At 41.2% G+C, this 23,190-nt stretch overlaps 1 protein-coding gene across 1 annotated transcript; it reads left to right on the top strand.

Moving 5' to 3' along the window:
* The first annotated feature begins 6,862 nt into the window (after positions 1-6,862).
* SATL1 (spermidine/spermine N1-acetyl transferase like 1) lies at positions 6,863-20,094 on the top strand. Its single transcript, XM_051827393.2, has 6 exons — positions 6,863-9,483; positions 12,189-12,240; positions 14,446-14,526; positions 16,543-16,644; positions 18,789-18,829; positions 19,815-20,094. The coding sequence occupies exons 1-6, from the start codon at positions 6,997-6,999 to the stop codon at positions 19,983-19,985; spliced, it is 2,934 nt and encodes a 977-aa protein (XP_051683353.2). The 5' UTR covers positions 6,863-6,996; the 3' UTR covers positions 19,986-20,094.
* Positions 20,095-23,190: the final 3,096 nt, after the last annotated feature.

Consider the following 23,190-nt stretch of genomic DNA (forward strand, 5'->3'; position numbering starts at 1 on the left):
TCACCAGATCAGTGATGATCCACAGGGCCCAGGGACAAATAAAGAAGGACTCACTTTTGTTAACCCTTCTCTGTGACAGATTCTACATTGTTTGTAATGTCTAGGCTAGCAGAAGAAAAGGAGGATATCTTGGACTCTGTTGCAAAATCACTAGCATCTAGAGAGTGCTTATTAACTAAGCACAACAGTCACGGTAATAACATTTTCTATTAGCCCAAGCTATTGCAAAAGATAGTTTATTGCTTTGATTCTTCAGTGCTAAAGTTGAAATTAAGTAGAACTGTCTCATCAAATGCCATTGATGCAAACTCAGTTTCTGGAAATGTGCTTCCTCTAACTTTGCTTCCTGCTATGTTGTATGTTTCCTAATAATTCCAAAGTAAACCATATCCTCAGTTTCATCAGTCTTGTTAGCTTTTATGTCTTCATTCATCCCCAAATTGTGTTTCTCTGAAGAATTTTTATCTGTAATTCTCATTTTCTCCAAAAATATTGTTTTTTGATTAGAGGTGCAGAAAGACTGGCATTATTCCTCTTTTAGAGCTGGAAGCTCCTTTAAAACTTGGGATATTTCAGAAAGACAACACACAAATGGCGAGAGGTTATTGAGTTTAGTGAGTACAAAAAAGGGGGAGAGAACATCATTCTCTGGGACCACAGCTGCAGTATCTGTCCCCTGCTCACCTTAACCATGTTCCACAGAGAGGAGTTCCCTGCAGAGAAGTACAGGAGCAGGGATATTTGAAGAGACTAGAAGAGTAAGATTATAATAATATTTACTTCAGTTATCAGGCAGTTTAAAAGGAAGATTATTTGAAGGGGGAAAAGATTTAAATTACATTAAATTTCTTAATAACTAAGAATCAGAGGGGGACAAGTTATTTAATAAATATTTCCTGAATTATTTTATTCCAGCACTTGAATTTTTCCTTTTGGCCTTTTATTCACTTAAGCATACATTATATCTAGTGTTTGTCATTAAAAGAGACAAATCTAGTCTTTGTCATTAAAATAAAATGGAAAAAAGTAGAAATTTTTAAATCATTAATTGATAATAATGCTGTCTAAAACTCTTTTTAAAGATAGCTTTAATGCACCAGTTTCCTCTGATTCTCCTGGAAATTATTTGAGGACTTAGAGTAAAAAATAATAAAAACATTTTTTACCATGAAAAGGAATGTTGTAGCTTGACATTCCCTGGGAATGTGCTAAAACTTGTATGCTGAGGAAGATCTTTTACCTAAGTGTCCTATATAGCAAATGCAAGGCATCTAATCATCTTTTCAAACTGTTTACTTCTTCACTTTCATCTATTTGAAAAGTGGAGCAACAGAGGGAGAAAGAGGAGGAGGAGGAGGAGGAGCAGGAGGAGGAGGAGGAAGAGATGGAGAGAGAGAGGTCTTCATCTGCTGGTTCACTCCCTAGATGTCCACAACAGCTGGAATGAGCCAGGCCAGAACCAGGAATCCAGAACTTAACGCAAACACATGAGTGGCAGTGGTCCAAACACTTAAGCCATCTTCTGCTGCCTCCCAGGATGCACTAGCATGAAGCTGGTTTGGAAGAGGCATAGCCAGGACTCAACCCAGCACTCTGACATGGGATGTGGGTGCCTGAAGCAGGGTCTTAACCTGCTGTGCCATGACACTCACCCCATATTTTAACACATTCAATAAAGCTTTTGGCTAGGTTTCATCTACTATTTTTTCTTCAAAAAGTCTCCAAGATTTCTAGGGAATACTCAAAGTGATATTTATTTTGAAATGTATTGTGCAAATATATTCACCAGAATATTACCACAAAATTGGAAACGAAATGCAATTCAATACATCAAATACGGGATAGGTTCAATAAGTGAAAACACGTACTTCAGCAGTGAAGTGACTCAGCATCTGATTCAGAAGCAGTGTGCTCTGGAGTCATGCTAGTCCTGACTCTGTTACTTCCAAGTTGTGTGATTTCAAGTGGGTTAACTTCTCTGAACTTCAATGTCCTCATCTGTGAAACCCCAATCTTTATGTTTACCTCACTGAGAGGACTAAATGGGATTATGCACATGAAGTTTTGCCCTAGTCCCTACATTTGATAAATATTTAACGGGGCCTTAAACAGTCTGGCACATGGTTGATGTTTAATAGACATTTGTTGAATAACAGTACATTTTAAAAATGCTATATGGAGGGGCTAGTACTGTGGTGCAGTGGGTAAAGCCACTGCCTGCAGTGCCGGCATCCCATATGGGCACTGGCTTGAGTTCCGGATGCTCCACTTCTGATCCAGCTCTCTGCTATGGCCTGGGAAAGCAGTAGAAGATGGCCCAAGTCCTTGGGCCCCTGCACCCCCATGGGAGACCCAGAAGAAGCTCTTGGCTCCTGGCTTTGGATCAGCCAAGCTCTGACTGTTGCAGCCAATTGGGGAGTGAACCATTGGATGGAAGACCTCTCTCTCTCTCTCTCTCTCTCTGCCTCTCCTTCTCTCTGTGCAACTCTGACTTTCAATTAAATAAATAAATCTTTTAAAAAAAGTAAGTGATTATTGATGAATGTCTCCAAAATACTTTAAGTTTTTATCCCCAAAACTCACCCAATTTGTGAACTCTACTCCAGTCTGGACCTTTGCCTCGAGCCTCCTTCTCCGCCAAAGCTGCTTCTTACTTCCCTTCCCTCCCTTTGTCTCTTTGCTTCCTGTTTGTATCCTACAGGGTTTAAAAAAAAAAAAAAGCCTATCAACTTAAAGTGCAGAGGAAAATACACTGGCTCTGAGGTGTAGGAAGATCCCCACAAATTTAAGCTCTCCTTTCTATGGACGCAAATTATACAAATACTTTCCCCAGTTGTAAGGATTCATTTAGATGAAACTCAAACTGGAGATGGAATTCACAATACTGTACTAGATTTTTACTTAGCACATTCTGAAAAGAGATTTTAGTGCAGTCATTAGATTTTAAATGCACAAACATATCAATATTTGCAGATCTATTAATATTAATCCAAAAATATTTAGCTAAAATGAACAAAATATGTACATTCTGGACAGTTAGAATCTAACAGGTATTGGCTTAAAATATTCACTAGGCTAGATTTTTTGTTGTTGTTGTTGTTTAAGACTTTATTTACTTATTTGAGAGGTAGAGTTACAGACAGTGAGAGGGAAAGACAGAGAGAAAGGTCTTCCGTACCTCCCATGATGGTGCAGGGGCCCAAGGACTTGGGCCATCCTCTACTACTCTCTCAGGCCATAGCAGAGAGCTGGTTCAGAAGTGAAGCAGCCGGGACTTGAACAAGCGCCATATGGGAGGCCGGCACCACAGGCGGCGCCTTTACTTACTAGGCCACAGTGCCGGCCCCTAGGCTAGATTTTGAATAAAAAATTGTGTTAAGATTAAAGTAGATTTTTATAACTTTCTTATTATATCTGGAAAGAAAGAAAACATCAAATTCGAATAATATGTACATTTTTATGAAATCCTAACTTGAAATATCATTTAGACTTTTGATTCCTAAGCTGGACAACACTGCCACCTTGTGGCAAGGACTGACTATAGACTTGTTTATTGTAAAAAACTATTTTCCCTAGGGCTACACCACTTACAGTGGATTTTTGAATGGGTGACGAATGCAGCCTCATTCTAAACCTCCAGCATGTGCTAATAAGAAACTGCAAGCAGGAATATATATTTTTGTGTGTTCCCTTAAAATCACAATTGCAAATGTTCAAACAATATTCTTTAAAAATAAAACATGAGGGGCTGATGTAGCAGGTTAAGCTGCCACATACAGCCCATTCCCCACATCCCATACAGGCACCGGTTCAAGTCCCGGCTGCTCAACTTCCAATCAAGCTCCCTGCTAATGTGCCTGGGAAAGCAGCGGAGGATGGCGCAAGTGCTTGGGCCCCTGTACCCACATGGGAGACCTGGAAGAAGCTCCTGGCTCCTGGTTTCAGATTGACCCAGCTCTGGCCATTGCAGCCATTTGGGGAGTGAACTAGCAGATGGAAAATCTCTCTCTGTCTCTTCCTTTCTTTCTGTGATTCTGCCTTTCAAATAAATCATATATATTATATACTTTATAAATTATACATATAATTTCTAATATATATATAAAAGAAACTGATGTTTATTTTCCATCAACCTTATTTCCATTTTTCTTCAGACACTGTAAAGAGCAGCTTGAGATCACTCAGTGTTTGTTCCTCCTCATTCGGTGCCTTGATCAGTGGGAGCTACAGACCAGTTTTCAGTGGTGGGCTGAGCACTCCAGTCTTCAGCAGAGAACTGCTGAATAGGCACAGAGAGAAATTTGCATGCCTTCAGACCAGTCTGAAACCTCAGGTTGAGTAGCAGTAAACTTGGGAGCTGGGGCAGCCCATCCACCCTGAAACTCCTCCTTGGTCACAGCTTTTTCAGCAGCAACCTGCTCTTCTTTTTCAATCTCTTCAGGATTTCTGTAGAAGCAGAGATCAGGCATAATCTCCCATGGGTGTTCACAGGAGATGGTATCATGCATGCACAGAACCTCCTGGGGCCAGCATACACATCAGACCCACTGTGTGGGTGCTCTTGTTGTTTCATGGGATGGCACTGTCCACATAGCACAGAGGAGAGTCTGTGTCACACAGAGCAATGGTAGGCAAGCTCACATGAGATGTCTCTAAGAGAGGCTGGTGGTCAGCCCTGGGATCAGTAACCACAGAACATGTGGCTCCTGAAAGGCTGCTTGGATGTGGTTAGTGAAGGTTCCAGGTACGAAGCGGCCAGCGATAGGCGTAGCTTCAGTGTAGATCTTTTAAAAAATTTAAAAAGCAATAAAAAACAAAAAATGAAACATCTAAACAGTCTTCAACTGATATAAAGGTTCATGAGTCAAAAATAAAAGGAAACTCATTAGCCAGTTCTAGACCACCAAACTGCATTTTCTAATTATATTATCCTTAATTTAAGGCATCAACTAGAAACCTAACACATACCCCCTCCAGCAATAAAGAAAAAAAATCTATTCCCACAACACATATGAAAATTGTTTGATTTTGTAAATCAGACAACAAAATCATGTCACCTCTTTCCTGGCATTTCAAGGAAAAAAAAAAGTAAATAACTGGATTTTCCTCATTTTATCTGAATTTTTAGGCATGTGACCTATGTCAAGTTACTTAAGCTTTCTGAATGTCAGTTTCTTCACCTGCAAAATGGGGATAATAATATCACCTACCTCATTGTATTACTATGAGGATTTAATGAGTCAATATAAGTGAAATGTCACTTAAAACCAAGCCTAGCATCACAGGAAGCATTTATTAAATTTTACCTCTCATTTTTATTAGAAGGTAGATCAATATAAGCAATGTATTTCCATCCAATTTGTATTAGACTTGGCACAGATTTCTGTGATGTGACTTGATTTTGCCTGTCACACTAAGAATATGGGCTCTCTAGGTACCATTTATAGTCAACATAGGTGTACTGGTGATTGGGCTCTCTAGTTTTATTTGAACCCTTTCATCCAAGGGATGGGCCTTGAATTTTGTCTCCATTCTGACATGAACTCAACTCGGGGAAATCAGTTAATATTTCCAAGTTCCAATTTATTGAAAAAAATGGGAAATGGCAGTACACATCTCACAAGGATGCTCTGATGATTCCATTTGGGGGGTGAACCAATGGAAAAGGAAGACCTTTCTCTCTGTCTGTCTGTCTCTCTCTCACTGTCTAACTCTGCCTATCAAAAAAATGTATATGTAAAGCTCTTAGCATAGTGTGAGGCTTAGAACAGCCTCAACCAAGGTTCTTTGGCATATTCAAAAAAATCAAACACAATCCATCTAAAACAGCATGAGTACCAGTTACATAATACACATTTTTAAGGAAGTGAGCCCACAGATAAAATAATGGAAGAAGGAATTCTGTGGGGGCATGATGAAAGAATGATCCACCTGATCTTACAGGTATGGGGAAGGAGACTGAACAGAGTGCTTATATGAGGTAGGATTGTGGATGGTTTAAAAAAAATCCTGGAAAGGCAGTTAGAAAGACCTGGGTTTGAATTTAGGCTCTCTCCGTCAGCTATCATAAGTACTCAGGCAGGTTACCAAATCTTTTGAGTCCATTTCCTCAGAACTAGGGATAATAGGTTAGCTATGGGATTGAATGAGAAAATGTAAAGTGCTTCCCATTGAGCCTGGGTCATAAAAGAACTCAGTAAATGGTGCCTGTAGCTATTATGAGTTACTTTTATAGAAATATTTTCTGTATTCACGACGTGAGCACACCATCAGGACAACCCTTTTAAGCATTCTACTTTATATTGTAAGTGAAAATCAGGACAGAAATAGGAAGAATTATTTGAGGACTGGGGCATTGGGAAAAGGAGGAGAGTAAGGGCAAGTGTCTTTAAGTTGGTTAATTAAAACGGCAGGCACTTTTATGGAGAGTGCCAAAAATAAGTTCTGAATCTCCTTCCAGCCTCTGGCTGCACCTTAGCTCTTAGGAGATAAAAAGGCTGTCCTGAGGGCCCTGTCTTGCCCCTCCCTCACCACAAGGGGGAGCACGTAGGCACGCAGACCCCAGCATTGTGATGTCATCACTATGACACAGTTGGCTTAAGCTAGTTCCATTCCCCTAGAGTCATCATCCTCTTTGCTTCATTTCCGCCCTGTTGGCAGAGAAGGCTAGATGACAACATCAAGTGTGCTGCTGTGGTCACCGGTAATGTCAACTCTAGCAAGCCCGAGGTGTCTATAACCTTCCTCAGGTAGTCCTCTCTTTACCTGATTCCCACCTTGATAGAGAGGTAGCTTGAAGTGCGAATCAAGTTGTGAAAAAACTGGAAACAACCGGACGCTTTCCACCACAGTACAGTAGTTAAGAGATCCTGTTACATCAAGACAGTCATCTACCTAGCAGTCTTCTGCCAACTCATCATCTGCCAACCAAACTTTGACCAATCAGTACATAAATCAACCAATCCTTGGCCAAGCCATCCTCAATCAACCAGGCACATGGTCCAATCAGGCTCAGACCAATCACACTTATCTAACATGAACCAACAAAAAACAAGCCTACATGATATAAAACAAGCAGGTCCAAGCCAACCTCGCAAAAGGGAACCAGATGTCAATCAACCAAGTCCAAGCCAACCAGATACGAAGCAAGCAAGCAGGAGCCAACAGGACAAACAGCATAGCCGGAAACGATCAGGAACCTGGAAAATAGATGCAAGCCAACCAACTACAAGCCAACCAGGAATGAGACCATCAGCCCTGAGAGAACTAGTCCCAAGCCAATCAGGCACATGGCAACCAGGGGCAAGCCAACCAGGCATTAGCCAATTAGGTACGGGACAACCAGTAAGGAGCCAATCAGGTACAAGGCAACCAGGATCAAATAAGTCAGGCCCGAATCAACCATATGTGAGTCAAGTGGCCCGGAGTCAGCAGTATGTGAGTCAAACGGGTCCAAGTCAACTGTATGTGAGTCATGCGGGTCCAAGTCAACCATACCAGGGGCAGCAGGGCCCGAGTCAACCGTACATGAGCCAAGCAGGACAGAGTCAACCGTACGTGAGTCAAGCAGGACAGAGTCAACAGTATGTGAGCCAAGCAGGACAGAGTCAACCGCACGTGAATCAAATGGGTCGGAGTCAACCGTACATGAGTCAAGAGGGCCGGAGTCAACCGTACGTGAGTCAAACGGGTCAGAGTCAACCGTACGTGAGTCAAACGGGTCAGAGTCAACCGTACGTGAGTCAAGCAGGTCAGAGTCAACCGTACGTGAGTCAAGCAGGCCCGAGTCAACAGTACGTGAGTCAAGAGGGCCGGAGTCAACAGTACGTGAGTCAAGAGGGCCGGAGTCAGCCGTACGTGAGCCAAGCAGGACAGAGTCATCCGTACGTGAGTCAAACGGGTCGGAGTCAACCGTACGTGAGTCAAGAGGGCCGGAGTCAACCGTACGTGAGTCAAGCAGGACAGAGTCAACAGTATGTGAGCCAAGCAGGACAGAGTCAGCAGTACGTGAGTCAAGAGGGCCGGAGTCAACCGTACGTGAGTCAAGCAGGACAGAGTCAACAGTATGTGAGCCAAGCAGGACAGAGTCAGCCGTACGTGAGTCAAACGGGTCGGAGTCAACCGTACGTGAGTCAAGAGGGCCGGAGTCAACAGTACGTGAGTCAAGAGGGCCGGAGTAAACCGTACGTGAGTCAAGAGGGCCGGAGTCAACCGTACGTGAGTCAAGAGGGCCGGAGTCAACCGTACGTGAGTCAAGAGGGCCGGAGTCAGCAGTACGTGAGTCAAGAGGGCCGGAGTCAACCGTACGTGAGTCAAACGGGTCAGAGTCAACCGTACGTGAGTCAAGAGGGCCGGAGTCAACCGTACGTGAGTCAAGAGGGCCGGAGTCAGCAGTACGTGAGTCAAGAGGGCCGGAGTCAACCGTACGTGAGTCAAGAGGGCCGGAGTCAACAGTACGTGAGTCAAGAGGGCCGGAGTAAACCGTACGTGAGTCAAGAGGGCCGGAGTCAGCAGTACGTGAGTCAAGAGGGCCGGAGTCAACCGTACGTGAGTCAAGAGGGCCGGAGTCAGCAGTATGTGAGTCAAGAGGGCCGGAGTCAACCGTACGTGAGTCAAACGGGTCAGAGTCAACCGTACGTGAGTCAAGAGGGCCGGAGTAAACCGTACGTGAGTCAAGAGGGCCGGAGTCAGCAGTACGTGAGTCAAGAGGGCCGGAGTCAGCAGTACGTGAGTCAAGAGGGCCGGAGTCAACCGTACATGAGTCAAGAGGGCCGGAGTCAGCAGTATGTGAGTCAAGAGGGCCGGAGTCAACCGTACGTGAGTCAAACGGGTCAGAGTCAACCGTACGTGAGTCAAGAGGGCCGGAGTAAACCGTACGTGAGTCAAGAGGGCCGGAGTCAGCAGTACGTGAGTCAAGAGGGCCGGAGTCAACCATACGTGAGCCAAGCAGGACAGAGTCAGCCGTCCGTGAGTCAAATGGGTCGGAGTCAACCGTACGTGAGTCAAGAGGGCCGGAGTCAACCGTACGTGAGTCAAACGGGTTGGAGTCAACAGTACGTGAGTCAAACGGGTCAGAGTCAACCGTACGTGAGCCAAGCAGGACAGAGTCAACCGTACATGAGTCAAGCAGGACCAAGTCAACAGTACGTGAGTCAAACGGGTCAGAGTCAACCATACATGAGTCAAGAGGGCCTGAGTCAATCGTACGTAAGCCAAGCAGGCCCAAGTCAACCATACATGAGTCAAGCAGGCCCAAGTCAACCAAACCCGTATCAATTACTCAGGTGCCAAACGTGCCTGAGTCGACTCTACCAAATCAAACCAGGCAGGAGCCAATCAAGTCCGTGCCTATCAGGTCCAACTCTGCTAGGGCAGAACCAATCAGAAAGGAGGCACTCAGGCTCAAGGCAATCAACCTGGAAGTCTGTCGGCATAAGAACTGCAGATGCTAAAGATTGCCCAGAGATACTGCGCCTGATAAAAGTAAGTACGTCTCTCCTTATTGCATGGACTTTCATGGTGTTAGTATAGGGCTGAGACTAAGGGAGGCATAGTCTGGTGGGTCTGCTAATTATGGCCTGTGTACATAACCTGCTGGAAGTTACTTCTCTATTCATTTTTCCCACACATAAAATTAAGATTATAATAATTTCTGATTCAAGATTGTTGTAATGATTCAATAACCTGATTATATGTAAATTAGCATAGAGTTGAGGGCCCAAAATGTCATAGGAAATCAATTCATAGACATTTTAGGGACTAAATATGTTGTCTCTCCTGAGGAAATTTTAACTTTTTTAAGAGGATCTTAGAAAAAAGGAATGTGCAACTCAAATGACCTTCCAGTGACAGAATTTCTGATGTTAATAGTTAAGATATTGGGATAGGGAATATTGTTGCATCTGAGGTGACACCTACTTGTAGAATCTGATGATTGCCCAGAAATAAAAATACTCACACACATTTTGCATGTGATTTGAGACAGCCCCTTCACCCGCAAAACTCATCCACAGCCAGCCTCCAGGAGTCCCAGGAGCTGGGTTAGAAAACTCTCATTTAAATGTTTATTTTAATGGCTTTCCCAGAAATCATTCCAGTGCAGTAAAAGGGGTCAATTTAACAGTCATGGTTACTCTGCTGAAGTTCTGTGCCACTGAAGGCAATCATTTATATGATGTACAATGTAAACAATGTCATATAAAAACCTACGTAAAAAACAGTAGCCTAGATTCTTTATGAGTAAAAAAATAGTTGAAACAAGGCAGAAATGATAGATACAGAAACCTGAGTTTTCTAATGAAAGTGTTTCCATCTGCTCACTAATATATCTAAATCCTGTCAAAAATCAAGTCAAGTTTGTGTTCCCTTTAATTGAATAATGTATTTTACTGGTTAAAATAAACTACTCAATATGTTTTAGTGAAACCCTTCTGTTGAAATGATGCTTCTAGGCCATTACAGATCTCTAAGAACTGGGTTATCCATCCTTTCTAGGCTCTGTTTTATTATATGCTCACAATGTTACACATAATTTCACTAACACATTAATCTGCATGATTAGATCAACAATCAAACTACTGTACCCGGCATGTTAGTTATTACAGAGCCACATTTTTTTCAGGTGGCAGAAAATGATTTTAAAGTTTCTGTAGCTCTCATATCTGACAGCTTTCTGAAATTAATAAATTAATCATTGAATGATGATGAATCTCTACCTCAACAAACATACCTCTCTTAGCTTTTGAAATATTCCCTGTTGCCACCACCAAGAGAAAAATAGGAGAGGTCTCCAAAAAGTTCATGGAAAATTATTAAAAACCTGGGCATGGATTTCTTTTTGTGCCAAAATAAACTTATCCTTCAATTCCTTTTTCAATGAACATTTTGAATGACCCCCCTCATACGTGAACTCTTCCTAACTCCTGCTAATTGCTAAGTTTATACAATATTCTCTATTGCGAAGGAGAGTTAGTCATCACAGTAATGTCTTGGCTGAATATACTGCAGGTTTTTTTACTGTCCTACTCCCAGAATTCTTCAGGTATCCCCTGTATGTACCTGTTTTATCCTACTCTGAATCATATTACAGCATTATATGGGGAGTGATTTCACAGCTAGTCAGCCATAACTTCTTGCTTACCAGGCTTTTATCTAAAGCCTTTTATTGTGGTGGTTCGCAAAGTATGGCTTTGGACCTATAGTGATCCACAGAGGAGCAGTGGGTAGTATTAATATTTGATTTTTGTTCATTGTGCAAACATTGAATATATATTATGGGAAGGACAGGTACTTAGTAGTATAAAGGATATGATGATTTATTGAATTAGTCTCTGCTCTCAAGGAGTTTACAGTGTCTTATGGGAGGTATGACATAAACAGTCATTGCCCTCTCTGCCCAATCAGTTCTCCACATAGCAACCAAAATGCTCAAAACTCTATCGGTTGGCCGGCACCGCAGCTCAATAGGCTAATCCTCCACCTAGTGGCGCCAGCACACCAGGTTCTAGTCCCGGTCGGGGCGCCGGATTCTGTCCCGGGTTGCCCCTCTTCCAGGCCAGCTCTCTGCTGTGGCCAGGGAGTGCAGTGGAGGATGGCCCAAGTGCTTGGGCCCTGCACCCCATGGGAGACCAGGAGAAGCACCTGGCTCCTGCCTTCAGATCAGCGCGGTGCGCCGGCTGCAGCGCGCTGGCCGCGGCGGCCATTGGAGGGTGAACCAACGGCAAAGGAAGACCTTTCTCTCTGTCTCTCTCTCTCTCACTGTCCACTCTGCCTGTAAAAAAAAAAAAAAAAAAAAAAAAAAAAAACACACACACACACACAAAAAAAAAAAAACCAAAAAAACTAGTCAAAATCCCCAAAGTTTCATAAAATGTGTGACATCTGCCTTGAATGTTCAGAAACTGTTTTTGTTTTTTTTCCCATGTTCCAGTTGTATTCAAGGCTAGTAGTCTGGCTAGTTGACCTTCATATGAGTGAGGTACCAATATGGTTAATCATGTCTCTCTTATATGCAATATACAATAAATAATATATAAAATAAAATAATATAAATAATAATCTATAATTGTTTTTGATGGCTGTTTTAGATTTAAAAATTCTAGTATGACTTTCAACACTGTCTAACTCTGCCTTTCAAAAATAAATAAATAAATAAAATCATAATCTGAAAGTTTTCTCTACTTTGACAGGAATTGGCTGCCTGTGATAACATGAAAGGTGCAGTGAAGTTAACAATAACAGGTAATATTTTGGGTATTTTTGAACAAGAAAAAGAAACATGGGTGTTTGCACATAATATTACTTGTACTTACATATGTGGAAGCTGCTGTTCTTGGTAAACAAAGATGATGTCATTAACAGCAGCTCTGTGTACAGGACATAAATTTGATAGCTTTTTAGTGTCCTACTATTTTATATTTTCCCCATTTTAGTATGATATTTAACAGCTCTTACACCTTTGCAGATATGATAGACTTCAACTGGTTTTCAAAATGTAGAACAAAAAGTGTTATTGGTCAAAAAGTATAATTTACCACTTGGTATGTTGGTAATAGCTTGAGCGGATGGAATAAGTAAAAGCAAAATTATTTAAAATATATTCTCAAAGTATGTACTACATTTTGATTGCCAGTAATATTAACAAGATTACTGGATCTATAATATATTAGAATTTTTAAGGCAGTGAATAGGAATGCTAAGAGAAAAGATCATTAATATGAATGAAATTACAAATGGAAAAGACTAGAAACAGAGTTGTTTACTAAAACATAGAAGAGTATGAGTACCTGAGTTCCTGCTTCCAATTCTTTTGGAAATAAACCAAGAAGTAGAATTGCTGCATCAAATAATAATTTTTGAGAAACTTTCATCTTGTTTTCAACAACAGCTTCATCATTTTACATCCTCACTAGAAATACACAAGGACTCCAATTTCTCCATATCCTCACCAACAATGACTTTATTTTTAAAATAATTCTCATCCTGAGACCGGCGTTGTGGCGTAGCAGGTTAAGCTGCTGCTTGCGACGTCTACCTCCCATATGAGCATAGGTTCAAGTCCTGGCTGCTCCGCTTCTGATCCAGCTCCCTGCTAATGTGCCTGGGAAAGTAGCAGAAAATGGCCCAAATGATTGGGCCCCTGCATCCACATGGGAGACCCAGAAGCTCCTGGCTCCTGGCTTTGGCCTGGCGCAGCCTTGGCTGTTGTGAGCATTTGGGGAGTGAACCAGCAGAAGATCCCTCTCTCTGTGTCTCTCCTCTCTGTACTTCTGCCTTTCAAATAAATAAATAATAAATAAAATCTAAAAAAAAAAATTCCCATCCTAACAGGCATGAAGTGGTATTTCATGTAATTTTGGTTTCCATTGTCTTAGTGATCAGCATTGTTTATGTATTTACTGACCATTTGTGTCTCCTTTGAGAAATGTCTACTTATGCTCTTTGATCAGGTTTTTGTTGAGTTATAGGAGCTTTTATGAATATCAATCTCTTTTGAGATATGATTTACAAATATTTCCTCACACTCCTGGAGGTTGTCTTTTTACTCTCTTGACAGTGTCCTTTTATGCACAAATGCTTTTCATTTTGATAATTTATTTATTGGTCTCTTTGTTGCATGTGTTTTTGGAGTAATAGGAGGAAATCCTTGCCAAATGCAATGTCTTGAAGATTCTCCATATTTTATTCTAAGCATTTCATAATTTTAGTGCTAGCATTGAGCTTTTTGATTCATTTTGAGCTAAATTGTATATGATGCAAAATAAGGGTTCAACTTCCTTATTTTGCATGTGGATCTCCACTTTTCCCAGCACCTGCTGTTTAAAAGACAGTCCTTTCCCCATTGAATGATCTTGGCATTGTTATCAAAGTCAATTGATCAGATTTATGAGTTTATTTCTGGGTACTCTGTGCTGTTTTATTGGTCTATATGTCTGTTCTTCTGCCAGTACCATATGGTTTAATTGCTGAAGTTGGTAGTGGTTTTCAAAGTGAGGAAGTTTGAGTACTTCAACTTTATTCTTTTGCAAGATTTTTTTTGTGGTCATTTTGGGGTCCCATTGAATTCCATATGAATTTCTGTGAAATGAGTGCTAAAATTTTGATAGGGATTGCATTGAATACAAGATCACTTAGGGATCAGCCTGAGTTGAAAGCTTAATATGTTCTCAAATCTTTCCTGAGCCTGTGTCTTTCCTCGTCATTCATGGTGAGCAATGGGTAGCCACCACTACACTGATAGCCAAATTTTACCTAAGTTAACTGAAGTCTACCAGTCAGGCTGTCTTCTGGAAATTAAAAGTGTTCAAATAAACTCTGGAGTTTAAAAATATTTACTTCAGAGCATTTGTGCCAGTAGAGGTAGAGGTGAGTTCCTGTCACTTCCTATTCCACTATCTTTTCCCCCTCACCTGTAAATTGACTACTGTATGTGAATTATCATTTCAGATTTGCTCAGGGATGGATTTGGGGAAAATCCTCTTTTCTACTGCCTGATTGCAGAAGTACACAATCCACGTAAACCAACAGGTAAAGTAAACCTTCCTTCTCCCATTGAATCTAGAATATATTTTCTAAATCCTAAAAACAAAGTACTGTTACATAGCATATAATTATTATTTTTAAAGATATATTTATGTATTTGAAAGGCAGAGTTACAGCGGGAGTTACAGCCATTCCCTGGCTCATTCCCCAAATGGCCATATCTGCCAGGGCTGGGCCAAGCCAAAACCAGGAGCCTGGAACTCCATCTGGGTCTTCCATGTGGGTTATAGGGGCTCAAGGACCTGGTGTATCTTCTGCTGCTTTCCCAGGCCTATCAGCAGGGAGCTGGATGAGAAGTGGAGTAGTGGGGCTGGCACTGTGGTGTAGCAGGTAAAAGCCACTGCCTATAGTGCCACCATCCCATATGGGCGCTGGTTCGTGTCACAGCTGCTCCTCTTCCGATCCAGCTCTCTGGTATGGCCTGGGAAAGCAGTAGAAGATGGCCCAACTCCTTGGGCCCCTGCACCTGCGTGGGAGACCTGGAAGAAGATCCTGGCTCCTGGCTTTGGATAGGTGCAGCTCCGGTTGTAGTGGCCAATTGGGGAGTGAACCAGTGGACAGAAGACATCCATCTCTCTGTGTGTGTGTCTCTCTCTCTGCCTCTCCTTCTTTCAAGTAAATAAATAAATCTTTAAAAAAATTGAGTGGAGTGGCACCAGTGCTCATATGAGGTGCCAGTGTCACAGGTCGTGGCTTTACCCATTATGCAACAAGACCAGCCCCATGAGTACAATTACTTTTAAGTGAACAAAACATGTATAAACTCATTTTTACTACTTTTAAAACAGGAAGTTTGTGGTATGTATTGTGTTCGTATATATAACATATATATAACATCATTTTTATAAAAGATTTATCTATGGGCCAGCACTGTGGTGCGGCAGGTTAAAGCCCTGGCCTGCAGAGCTGGCATCCCATGTGGGCACCAGTTTGAGTCCCGGCTGCTCCGCTTCCATTCTAGCTCCCTGCTGATGCACCTGGGAAAGCAGCAGAGGAAGCTTCAAGTCCTTGGGCCCCTGCACTCACATGGGAGACCTGGAAGAAGCTCTTGGATCTTGTCTTGGGATCAGCTCAGCTCCGGCTGTGCAGCCATTTGGGGAGTGACCCCTCTCTTTCTCTTTCTCTATCTCTCCCTCTCTTTCAAATAAATATATTTATTTGTTTGAAAGACACAGCTACAGAGACAGGGGGACAGGCCTTCTATGTGCAGGTTCATTCCCCAAATGGCCGCAATGGCTGAGGCTAGCACAGGCCCAAGCCAGCCAGGAGCCAGGGGATTCGTCTGAGTCTCCCACGTGGGTGACAGGGGCCCAAGTACCTGGGCCATCTTCTGTTTTCCCAGTTGCATTGGCAGAGAGCTGGATCAGAATTGGAGCAGCAAGGACAAGAACTAGCACTCACATGGGACACTGTTGTAACAAGCAGCAGCTTAACCCTGTGTGCCACAACACCGATCCCACATTAACATAATTTTTGGAAGAACATACACCACTCTGTGGGGCCAGTGTTGTGGCACAGCAGGCGAGCACCTGTTTGAGTCCAGGCTGTTCCACTTCTGATCCAGCTCCATGCTGATGTTTCTGGGAAGGCAGCAGAAGATGATGGGTGCTTGGGCCCCAGCATCCATGTGGAAGACCCAGATGGATTTCCAGGCTTCTGGCTTCGGCCTGGCCTAGCCCTGACTGTGAACCAGTGAACAGATGAGATCACTCTGTGTCTCTCCCACTCTTTCTGTAACTCTCTTACAAGTAAATATTAAAAAAAAAAAAAAACATAACACTACTGTGTAAAAAGAAGGCTTGTCTCTTGTCTCTTAAAGGTTTATTATAAGGGACTTAACTTTCTGTATTATACATTTCTGCATTCTTTGATATTTTGCTCAGTGAACATTTATTAATTTAATATTTAAACTAATAAACACCCAAAATGTCCCATTTTGGGGGAAAGAATTTTCTAAGATTTAAAGCATTAATCTCTTTTTTAATTTCTTCCTCATCCTAGAGAAAATGATCATTGGATTTGCCATGTACTACTTCACGTACGATCTCTGGAAAGGCAAGTTACTTTACCTAGAGGACTTTTATGTCACACAAGCTTACCGAGGTAAAACTATAAATACTACTTATAAATACCTTAACAATTAAAATGTGTATTTTAATTTAAGGAGCAGAGATAGGGCTATAGTATAAATATGGTGCTTAAGTTAGTTTTTTTTTTTTTGTTTTTTGACAGGCAGATTTAGACAGTGAGAGAGAGAGAGACAGAAAGGTCTTCCTTTTTCCATTGGTTCACCCACCAATGGCCGCTGTGGCCTGCGCGCTGTGGCCGGCGCACCACACTGATCCGATGGCAGGAGCCAAGTGAGTCCTCCTGGTCTCCCATGCGGGTGCAGGGCCCAAGCACTTGGGCCATCCTCCACTGCACTCCCTGGCCACAGCAGAGAGCTGGACAGGAAGAGGAGCAACCAGGACAGAATCTGGCACCCTGACTGGGACTAGAACCCAGTGTGCCGGTGCTGCAGGTGGAGGATTAGCCTATTGAGTCACAGTGCCGGCCTTAAGCTGGTTTTTATAACTCATTTCTATTTCATGAGCCAAATCATTATCCTAGTTATCCTTGCATGTAGTGAAGACTCAATCACAGATTAGAAAAAAAAACATTTTATTAGCTCTTATTGAGGTTTGAATAAGACCATCTAGCATAGCTGTACTTTTATCTTTAAAAAATACTGTTGCTTTTTAGGTTGGCTTGAGTAAAACTAGACAAGAAATGTACCCTGTTATGAGACAATAATGAAACAGACTCATTTATTCTTCACTGATCTGCAAACTCAAATTCTTTTCCATTACCTTTGGTATCACATTCCAATTAGGAAGAAGAGACATGAAAAGCACTCTCAAGTTGCATTTCAACATAAGTCATTAAGGATATACAATAGGGGGTGGCATTGTGGCATGACAGGTAAAGCTGCCACATCCCATATAGGGTGATGGTTTGAATCCTGGCTGCTCCACTTCCAATCCAACCCCCCCTCTTATGTGCCTAGGAAAGCAGTGGGAGATGGCCCAAGAATTTTGGGCCCCTGCAACCACAGGGAACACCTGGATCCTGGCTTCAGCTGGCCCAGCCCTGGCTGTTGTGGCTTTTTGGTTTTTTAAATTTTAGCACCCACATATAAAGGAAAACATGAGGTATTTGTCTTTCTGTGATTGGCTTACTTCACTCAACATGATGCCCTCCAGCTGCACGCATTTTGATGCAAATGGTAGAATTTCATTCTTTTCTTATAGCTGAATAGTATTCCATTGTGTATACATATTGCATTTTCTTTATCCATTCAACTGTGTTAGTATTGCTGCAAATAGAGTTTTGTGAAACTTTATTTTGAATGGTTAATATGATACTACTATAGTTTTAATGATCTGTGAACATTTAACATTTACTTTCACGTTTACTGTATATGGGTGAAGTGGTTATTTTTCCATTCAATTATTGTTTATAGCTGTTGTCTACATTCCCACTAAACTAGGGTGTTTTTGTTTTTACTTGTTAAAACTTATTCGGTGAAGTATTAAGCTTTTTTACTGTAATCTAAATTTAAAATAGGTTAACTCAAAAACTAAAAAAAAGGAAATGGAGAAGGGAGGGTAAAAAAGACACAGAGGGAGAGGGAGGAGAGATAGAGGGAATACCATTATGTCCTTAGAATTGCATCTACAAACCATATTGAATCTGTTAAAAACTAAATAAAAATAAAAATTAAAAAGCTCTCTCTCCACCTCTCAAATAAATCTTTAAAAATATATATGAAATAATCAGGCCGGTGCCGCAGCTCAATAGGCTAATCCTCCGCCTGCGGCACCGGCACACAGGGTTCTAGTTCCGGTTGGGGCGCCGGATTCTGTCCCGGTTGCCCCTCTTCCAGTCCAGCTCTCTGCTGTGGCCAGGGAGTGCAGTGGAGGATGGCCTAAGTGCTTGGGCCCTGCACCCCCGCATGGGAGACCAGGAGAAGCACCTGGCTCCTGCCTTCAGATCAGCGTGGTGCGCCGGCCGCAGCAGCCATTGGGGGGTGAACCAAGGGAAAAAGGAAAACCTTTCTCTCTGTCTCTCTCTCTCACTGTCCACTCTGCCTGTCAAAAAAATAATAATCAGACAGAAGGCTTTATATTTTTTTAGATTAAAGCAAATAAGTTGTTAAATGGAACTTTTCAACTTACAGTTTTCATTTTACATTATGTATTTAACAGGTCTAGGTATTGGAGATGAAATACTAAAACTGTTAACTCAGGTATGTATTACAATTAGTACTGATATTCTATACATTATCCTTTTCTTAAGCAATTATTTTACAGGGAATGCAGTAATTTCATCATCTAAACATAATCTCAAAATATATTTCAAAGTTTTTTTACAAATTAAACTGGATGTTCAAATGAGATACATAAGTTACATGAGTTATACTTAATTGAAAATTGATCCATATAAATGCACAACCACACTATACATTTTTAAACTATCAAGCAGAAGCAAGCATGAGGGAAATTAGAAGATAATCTTACCCATAAAACAGGTCCACAGGATATGAGAATAATATAAATGCAAGATTCTCTTATATTTGGAAACATATAAGAAAACACATATTCTTTTAGATAAACTTTTTGTGGAATAAAGACTCTGCTAATCAGTTTTGGGCTTTTAGAGAGATGGGTTTTAAAATTCCTAATGGTGGGACTTTATTCATAGCTATACAGCAGTCCAAGAGTTAACTACAATATCACTGTTTAGTGATAGTATTATGCACAGTGTAGAATTTTGATGCAATGTAGTATCTTGCTTATAGTAGACCTTCAAAAAAAGTGTTAAGCAAGAGTATCAATTGTTAAATCAACAGGAGTCACTGTGCACTTACTCCTCATGTAGGATCTCTGTCCTTAATGTATTATACTATGTGAATTAATGGTATAACTAGTACTCAAATAGTACTTTATACTTTGTGTTTCTGTGTGGGTGCAAACTGTTGAAATCTTTACTTAGTATATACTAAATTGATCTTCTGTATATAAAGATAATTGAAAATGAATCTTGATGTAAATGGGATGGGAGAGGGAGTGGGAGTTGGGAGGGTTGCAGGTGGGAGGGAGGTTATGGGGGGAAAACGCTGCTGTAATCCAAAAACTGTACTTTGGAAATTCATATTTATTAAATAAAAGTTTAAAAAAATGTAAGACTATACTTCCAAATAAAAGTAGTATTTAATTTTGTTTTTTAAACAGATAGCCCTCAGAACCCAGTGTAATGGCATGCAGTTTCTTGTCATCATTTGGAACCAGGCTTCGATTGAGTACTACACTTGTCGAGGGGCTTTAGACCTTTCCTCTGAGGAGGGCTGGCATTTGTTCAGGTTTAACCGAGAAGAACTCTTGGAAATGGCAGAGGAAGAATGAGAAAGGCCTTGTAGTAACCAGGCCCAATATGGGCTCCAACATTTGCATGTCATCTTAGTCCAACAGCAGTTTGACTTTGAATGTTGTACAATAAAGCAAGTGATCATAACATTCTGTTTGAGCAGATCTTTTACTATGAAACATATTTTGTAGATACAGCCAATTATATAATACAAAGTAACATGCTAATGGCTAGTAGCAGATCTGATAATCCAGAAGCAAAGATAATTCAAAAATCATTTCTACTTGGCTTTGGACTATTTACTTTAAGATTTATTTTATTTATTTGAAAGCCAGTTAGAGAGAGAGAATCTTAACACCCGCTGGTTCACTCCCCAAATGGCTACAATGGCCTGGGCCTAGACATCAGGAGCTTCTTCTGGGTCTCCCAAGTGGATGCAGAGGGCCAAGGACTTTGACTATTCTCTCCATGTGCATTAGCAGGGAGCTGGATTCAAAGTGGAGCCGCCAGGACTTGAACCGGTACCCATATGCAAAGCCAGGGCTACAGATGGTGGCTTAACATGTTAAGCCACAATGGCAGCCCCTGGACTATTTATCTGAAATTGGGATAAGTGTAAGCATAAGCTAGTAGCATTATTTTTTCTTAAATGAATAAGATATTTTGTATTTGATGAAAAATAGATGTGTTTGAGTATAAGATATATATGAGGTTTAAAAAAAATCGTTTCTGGGGCTGGTGTTGTGTTGCAGTGGGTTAAGCCGCTGCCTGCAACACTGGCATTGTATATGAGAGCTGGTTTGAGTCCCAGCTGCTCTGCTTCCAACCCAGCTCCTTGCTAATGTGCCTGGGAAAGCAGTTAAAGATGGCCCAAGTGTTTGGGACCCTGCCACCCACATTGGAGACCCATTTGGAGTTCTGGTATTCTGGGTTTGTCCATGGTCCAGTTCTGCCCATTGTGGCCATCTGGGGAATGAACCAGTGGATGAAAGCTCTAACTCTGCCTTTCAAATAAACAAGTCTTTAAAAAATATTTTAAAGAAAATTCATTTCAAATATTGGAACTAAGCTCTGAAGAGATTATTTGTGAATAACCATCAAGTAAAGTGCCTTGTCACTGCCTCCTTGGCATCATCCCAGAGCTACATTCCATCTCTGAATATCTACAGCTTTGATTGTGCTTATCTTAGGGAAGATGCCACATATATCATTGTATTTGTGAATGTTTCTTTCCTTCCTGGTAGAGTCTAAACTCTTTATGGGATTATAATTATTTTTATATTCTATGTTGCAACCAGCATGGTGGAGTTCTTTGTATCAGGCACCTATTTAATGGGCATAGATACCACACAAAAGTGATTTAGCTATACCCATAGCAAACTTTCCTAGAGAAAATATTCATTACAATAAACTGTATGGGCTATCAGATCTATAAACTCCAAGTGCAAGGGAGTGGAGAGGGGAGAACATCTAAATCATACCTGGGAGAACTGAAAAAGGTGACGTTGGAACTGGATTTGAACAATGAGTAGGAAGTTAAAATTTGGAGCAAAATGAGATATAAAAGCATTCTAAAAGGAGACACTAGCATATGCTGGTAGAGAAAAACAATAAAGAGCAAAGCATGTTCAAGAAACAAATGGTACATGATGGAGACAGTGTAAGATACATTGGCAGTAGGGTGGCTGGGGAGAGGAAAGATAAGAAGGTAAGCCGGGATAAGATATGAACGTCCTTGTATGTAATACTAAGGAGTTTTGATTTGATTCTATAGGCAGCGACAGGCCACAAATTTCAAAGAACCAGCCAACTGTAATAGTTGTCAGACTACTACTATGCCATAATAATACAGCATATGGATTAGAAGAATCAGGTGGCAGACACCAGGTGTCAGCTCAAACTCAACACCTGTTCCCAAACCCTTATCCCTTGTCTTTCTCAATACAGGAAAAAACAAACAACAACAAAACATGATTCCCCCATCTTCCCTGAGCTAAGTGTGTGTGACTATATGACAAGTTTGAGTTGACATACATACAGAAATATTCTGAGAAAATGCCAAGCATTTACTTTAAGATAAAACACTGTTGGAAGAAACTTGTGCACACTGTACCCTGCCCCTTCCTATTTTCAATGTGTATGTGTTTCCCAGAAGTACAATAGCCATCTTGTGATCATAAGGTGAAAAACTAACATGCTACCAAGAGCACAGTGGAAAGTGAAAAAGTCCAGGTCCTTCATGGTACTGAGTCATTCTACCAACTCTGCAATGCCTAATTCCAGGCTTTAAATAGATTGTCATTTGTTTAAGCCCTGTTAACTGATTTACTGTTATTTGCAAAAGGAACACAGTCAGAAGTGGGAGAGAACAAGACTGATGGTGAGCAGTAGCCAGGAGGCTACTGTGGTATTTCAGAAAGTGATAATAGAAGACTTGAATGAGAGCAGTGACAGGATTAGAGAAGGTAGAAACAATTGAGAAATAAGGAGAGAGAGATAGAGACAACTTAGTTTTAAGTACATTGACACTGGGATATTGAAGAGGCATTAGGTGGATATAATTAGTAAATAGAAACATAAGATTATAGCAGCACTGGAGAAATGCGAAGGCACAAAATATGAATAATGACGTAAATAGTAGCTGAAACAAGCGAAATTTGTTGAATGAAAATGAGAGAACACACAGAATGAGAAAATGGACAAGGGATACAAAGTAAGGAGCCTTAGCATTTAAAGGATCCAAAGCAAAAGAAGAATGAAGAACAGAAACAGCAGGAATGACAGAAAGCAAAGGGAGGAAAGTGTTTCAAGGAGGGAGTGGTGAAGATTCAATAATTATATAAAAATTCAAATGTGTTATAGAGGCCAGACTAAAAGTGAATAAGGAAGAAAAGGACTTTAACTACTTTTTAAAGAATGTCAATCATAGGAAAAGTTCAAGGGGAGAGGCAGAATTAAAGAAAGGTTTTGGTGTTGTTTCTGTTATTGAAGATAGTAAGCTATTTAGAGTTTGAGGAAAAGAAATGAGTGAAAAGAGAGACCAAAGACTGAAGATTAAACAGGGTGGAATGTGGCTCTGGAAAAGATGGCAAGGAATGAGATCAGGTACAAACATAGAAGCGTTAGACTTAGAAAAGGAGGATGGGGGCTGGTGCTGTGGCATAGCGGGTAAAGCTGCCGCCTGCAGTGCTGGCATCCCAACGTGGGTGCCAGTTCAAGTCCTGGCTGCTCCACTTCCAATTC

The sequence above is a fragment of the Oryctolagus cuniculus genome, chromosome X, assembly GCF_964237555.1.
Source record: "Oryctolagus cuniculus chromosome X, mOryCun1.1, whole genome shotgun sequence".
NCBI classification, from domain to species: Eukaryota; Metazoa; Chordata; class Mammalia; order Lagomorpha; family Leporidae; genus Oryctolagus; species Oryctolagus cuniculus.

Excerpts from the sequence above, each read along its gene's own strand:
- SATL1 (XM_051827393.2), top strand. The coding sequence starts at position 6,997 with ATGGTCCAATCAGGCTCAGACCAATCACACTTATCTAACATGAACCAA. Across the intron at positions 14,527-16,542 it reads CAATCCACGTAAACCAACAG|AGAAAATGATCATTGGATTT; the intron begins GTAAAGTAAACC and ends TCCTCATCCTAG. Across the intron at positions 16,645-18,788 it reads TGTCACACAAGCTTACCGAG|GTCTAGGTATTGGAGATGAA; the intron begins GTAAAACTATAA and ends TGTATTTAACAG.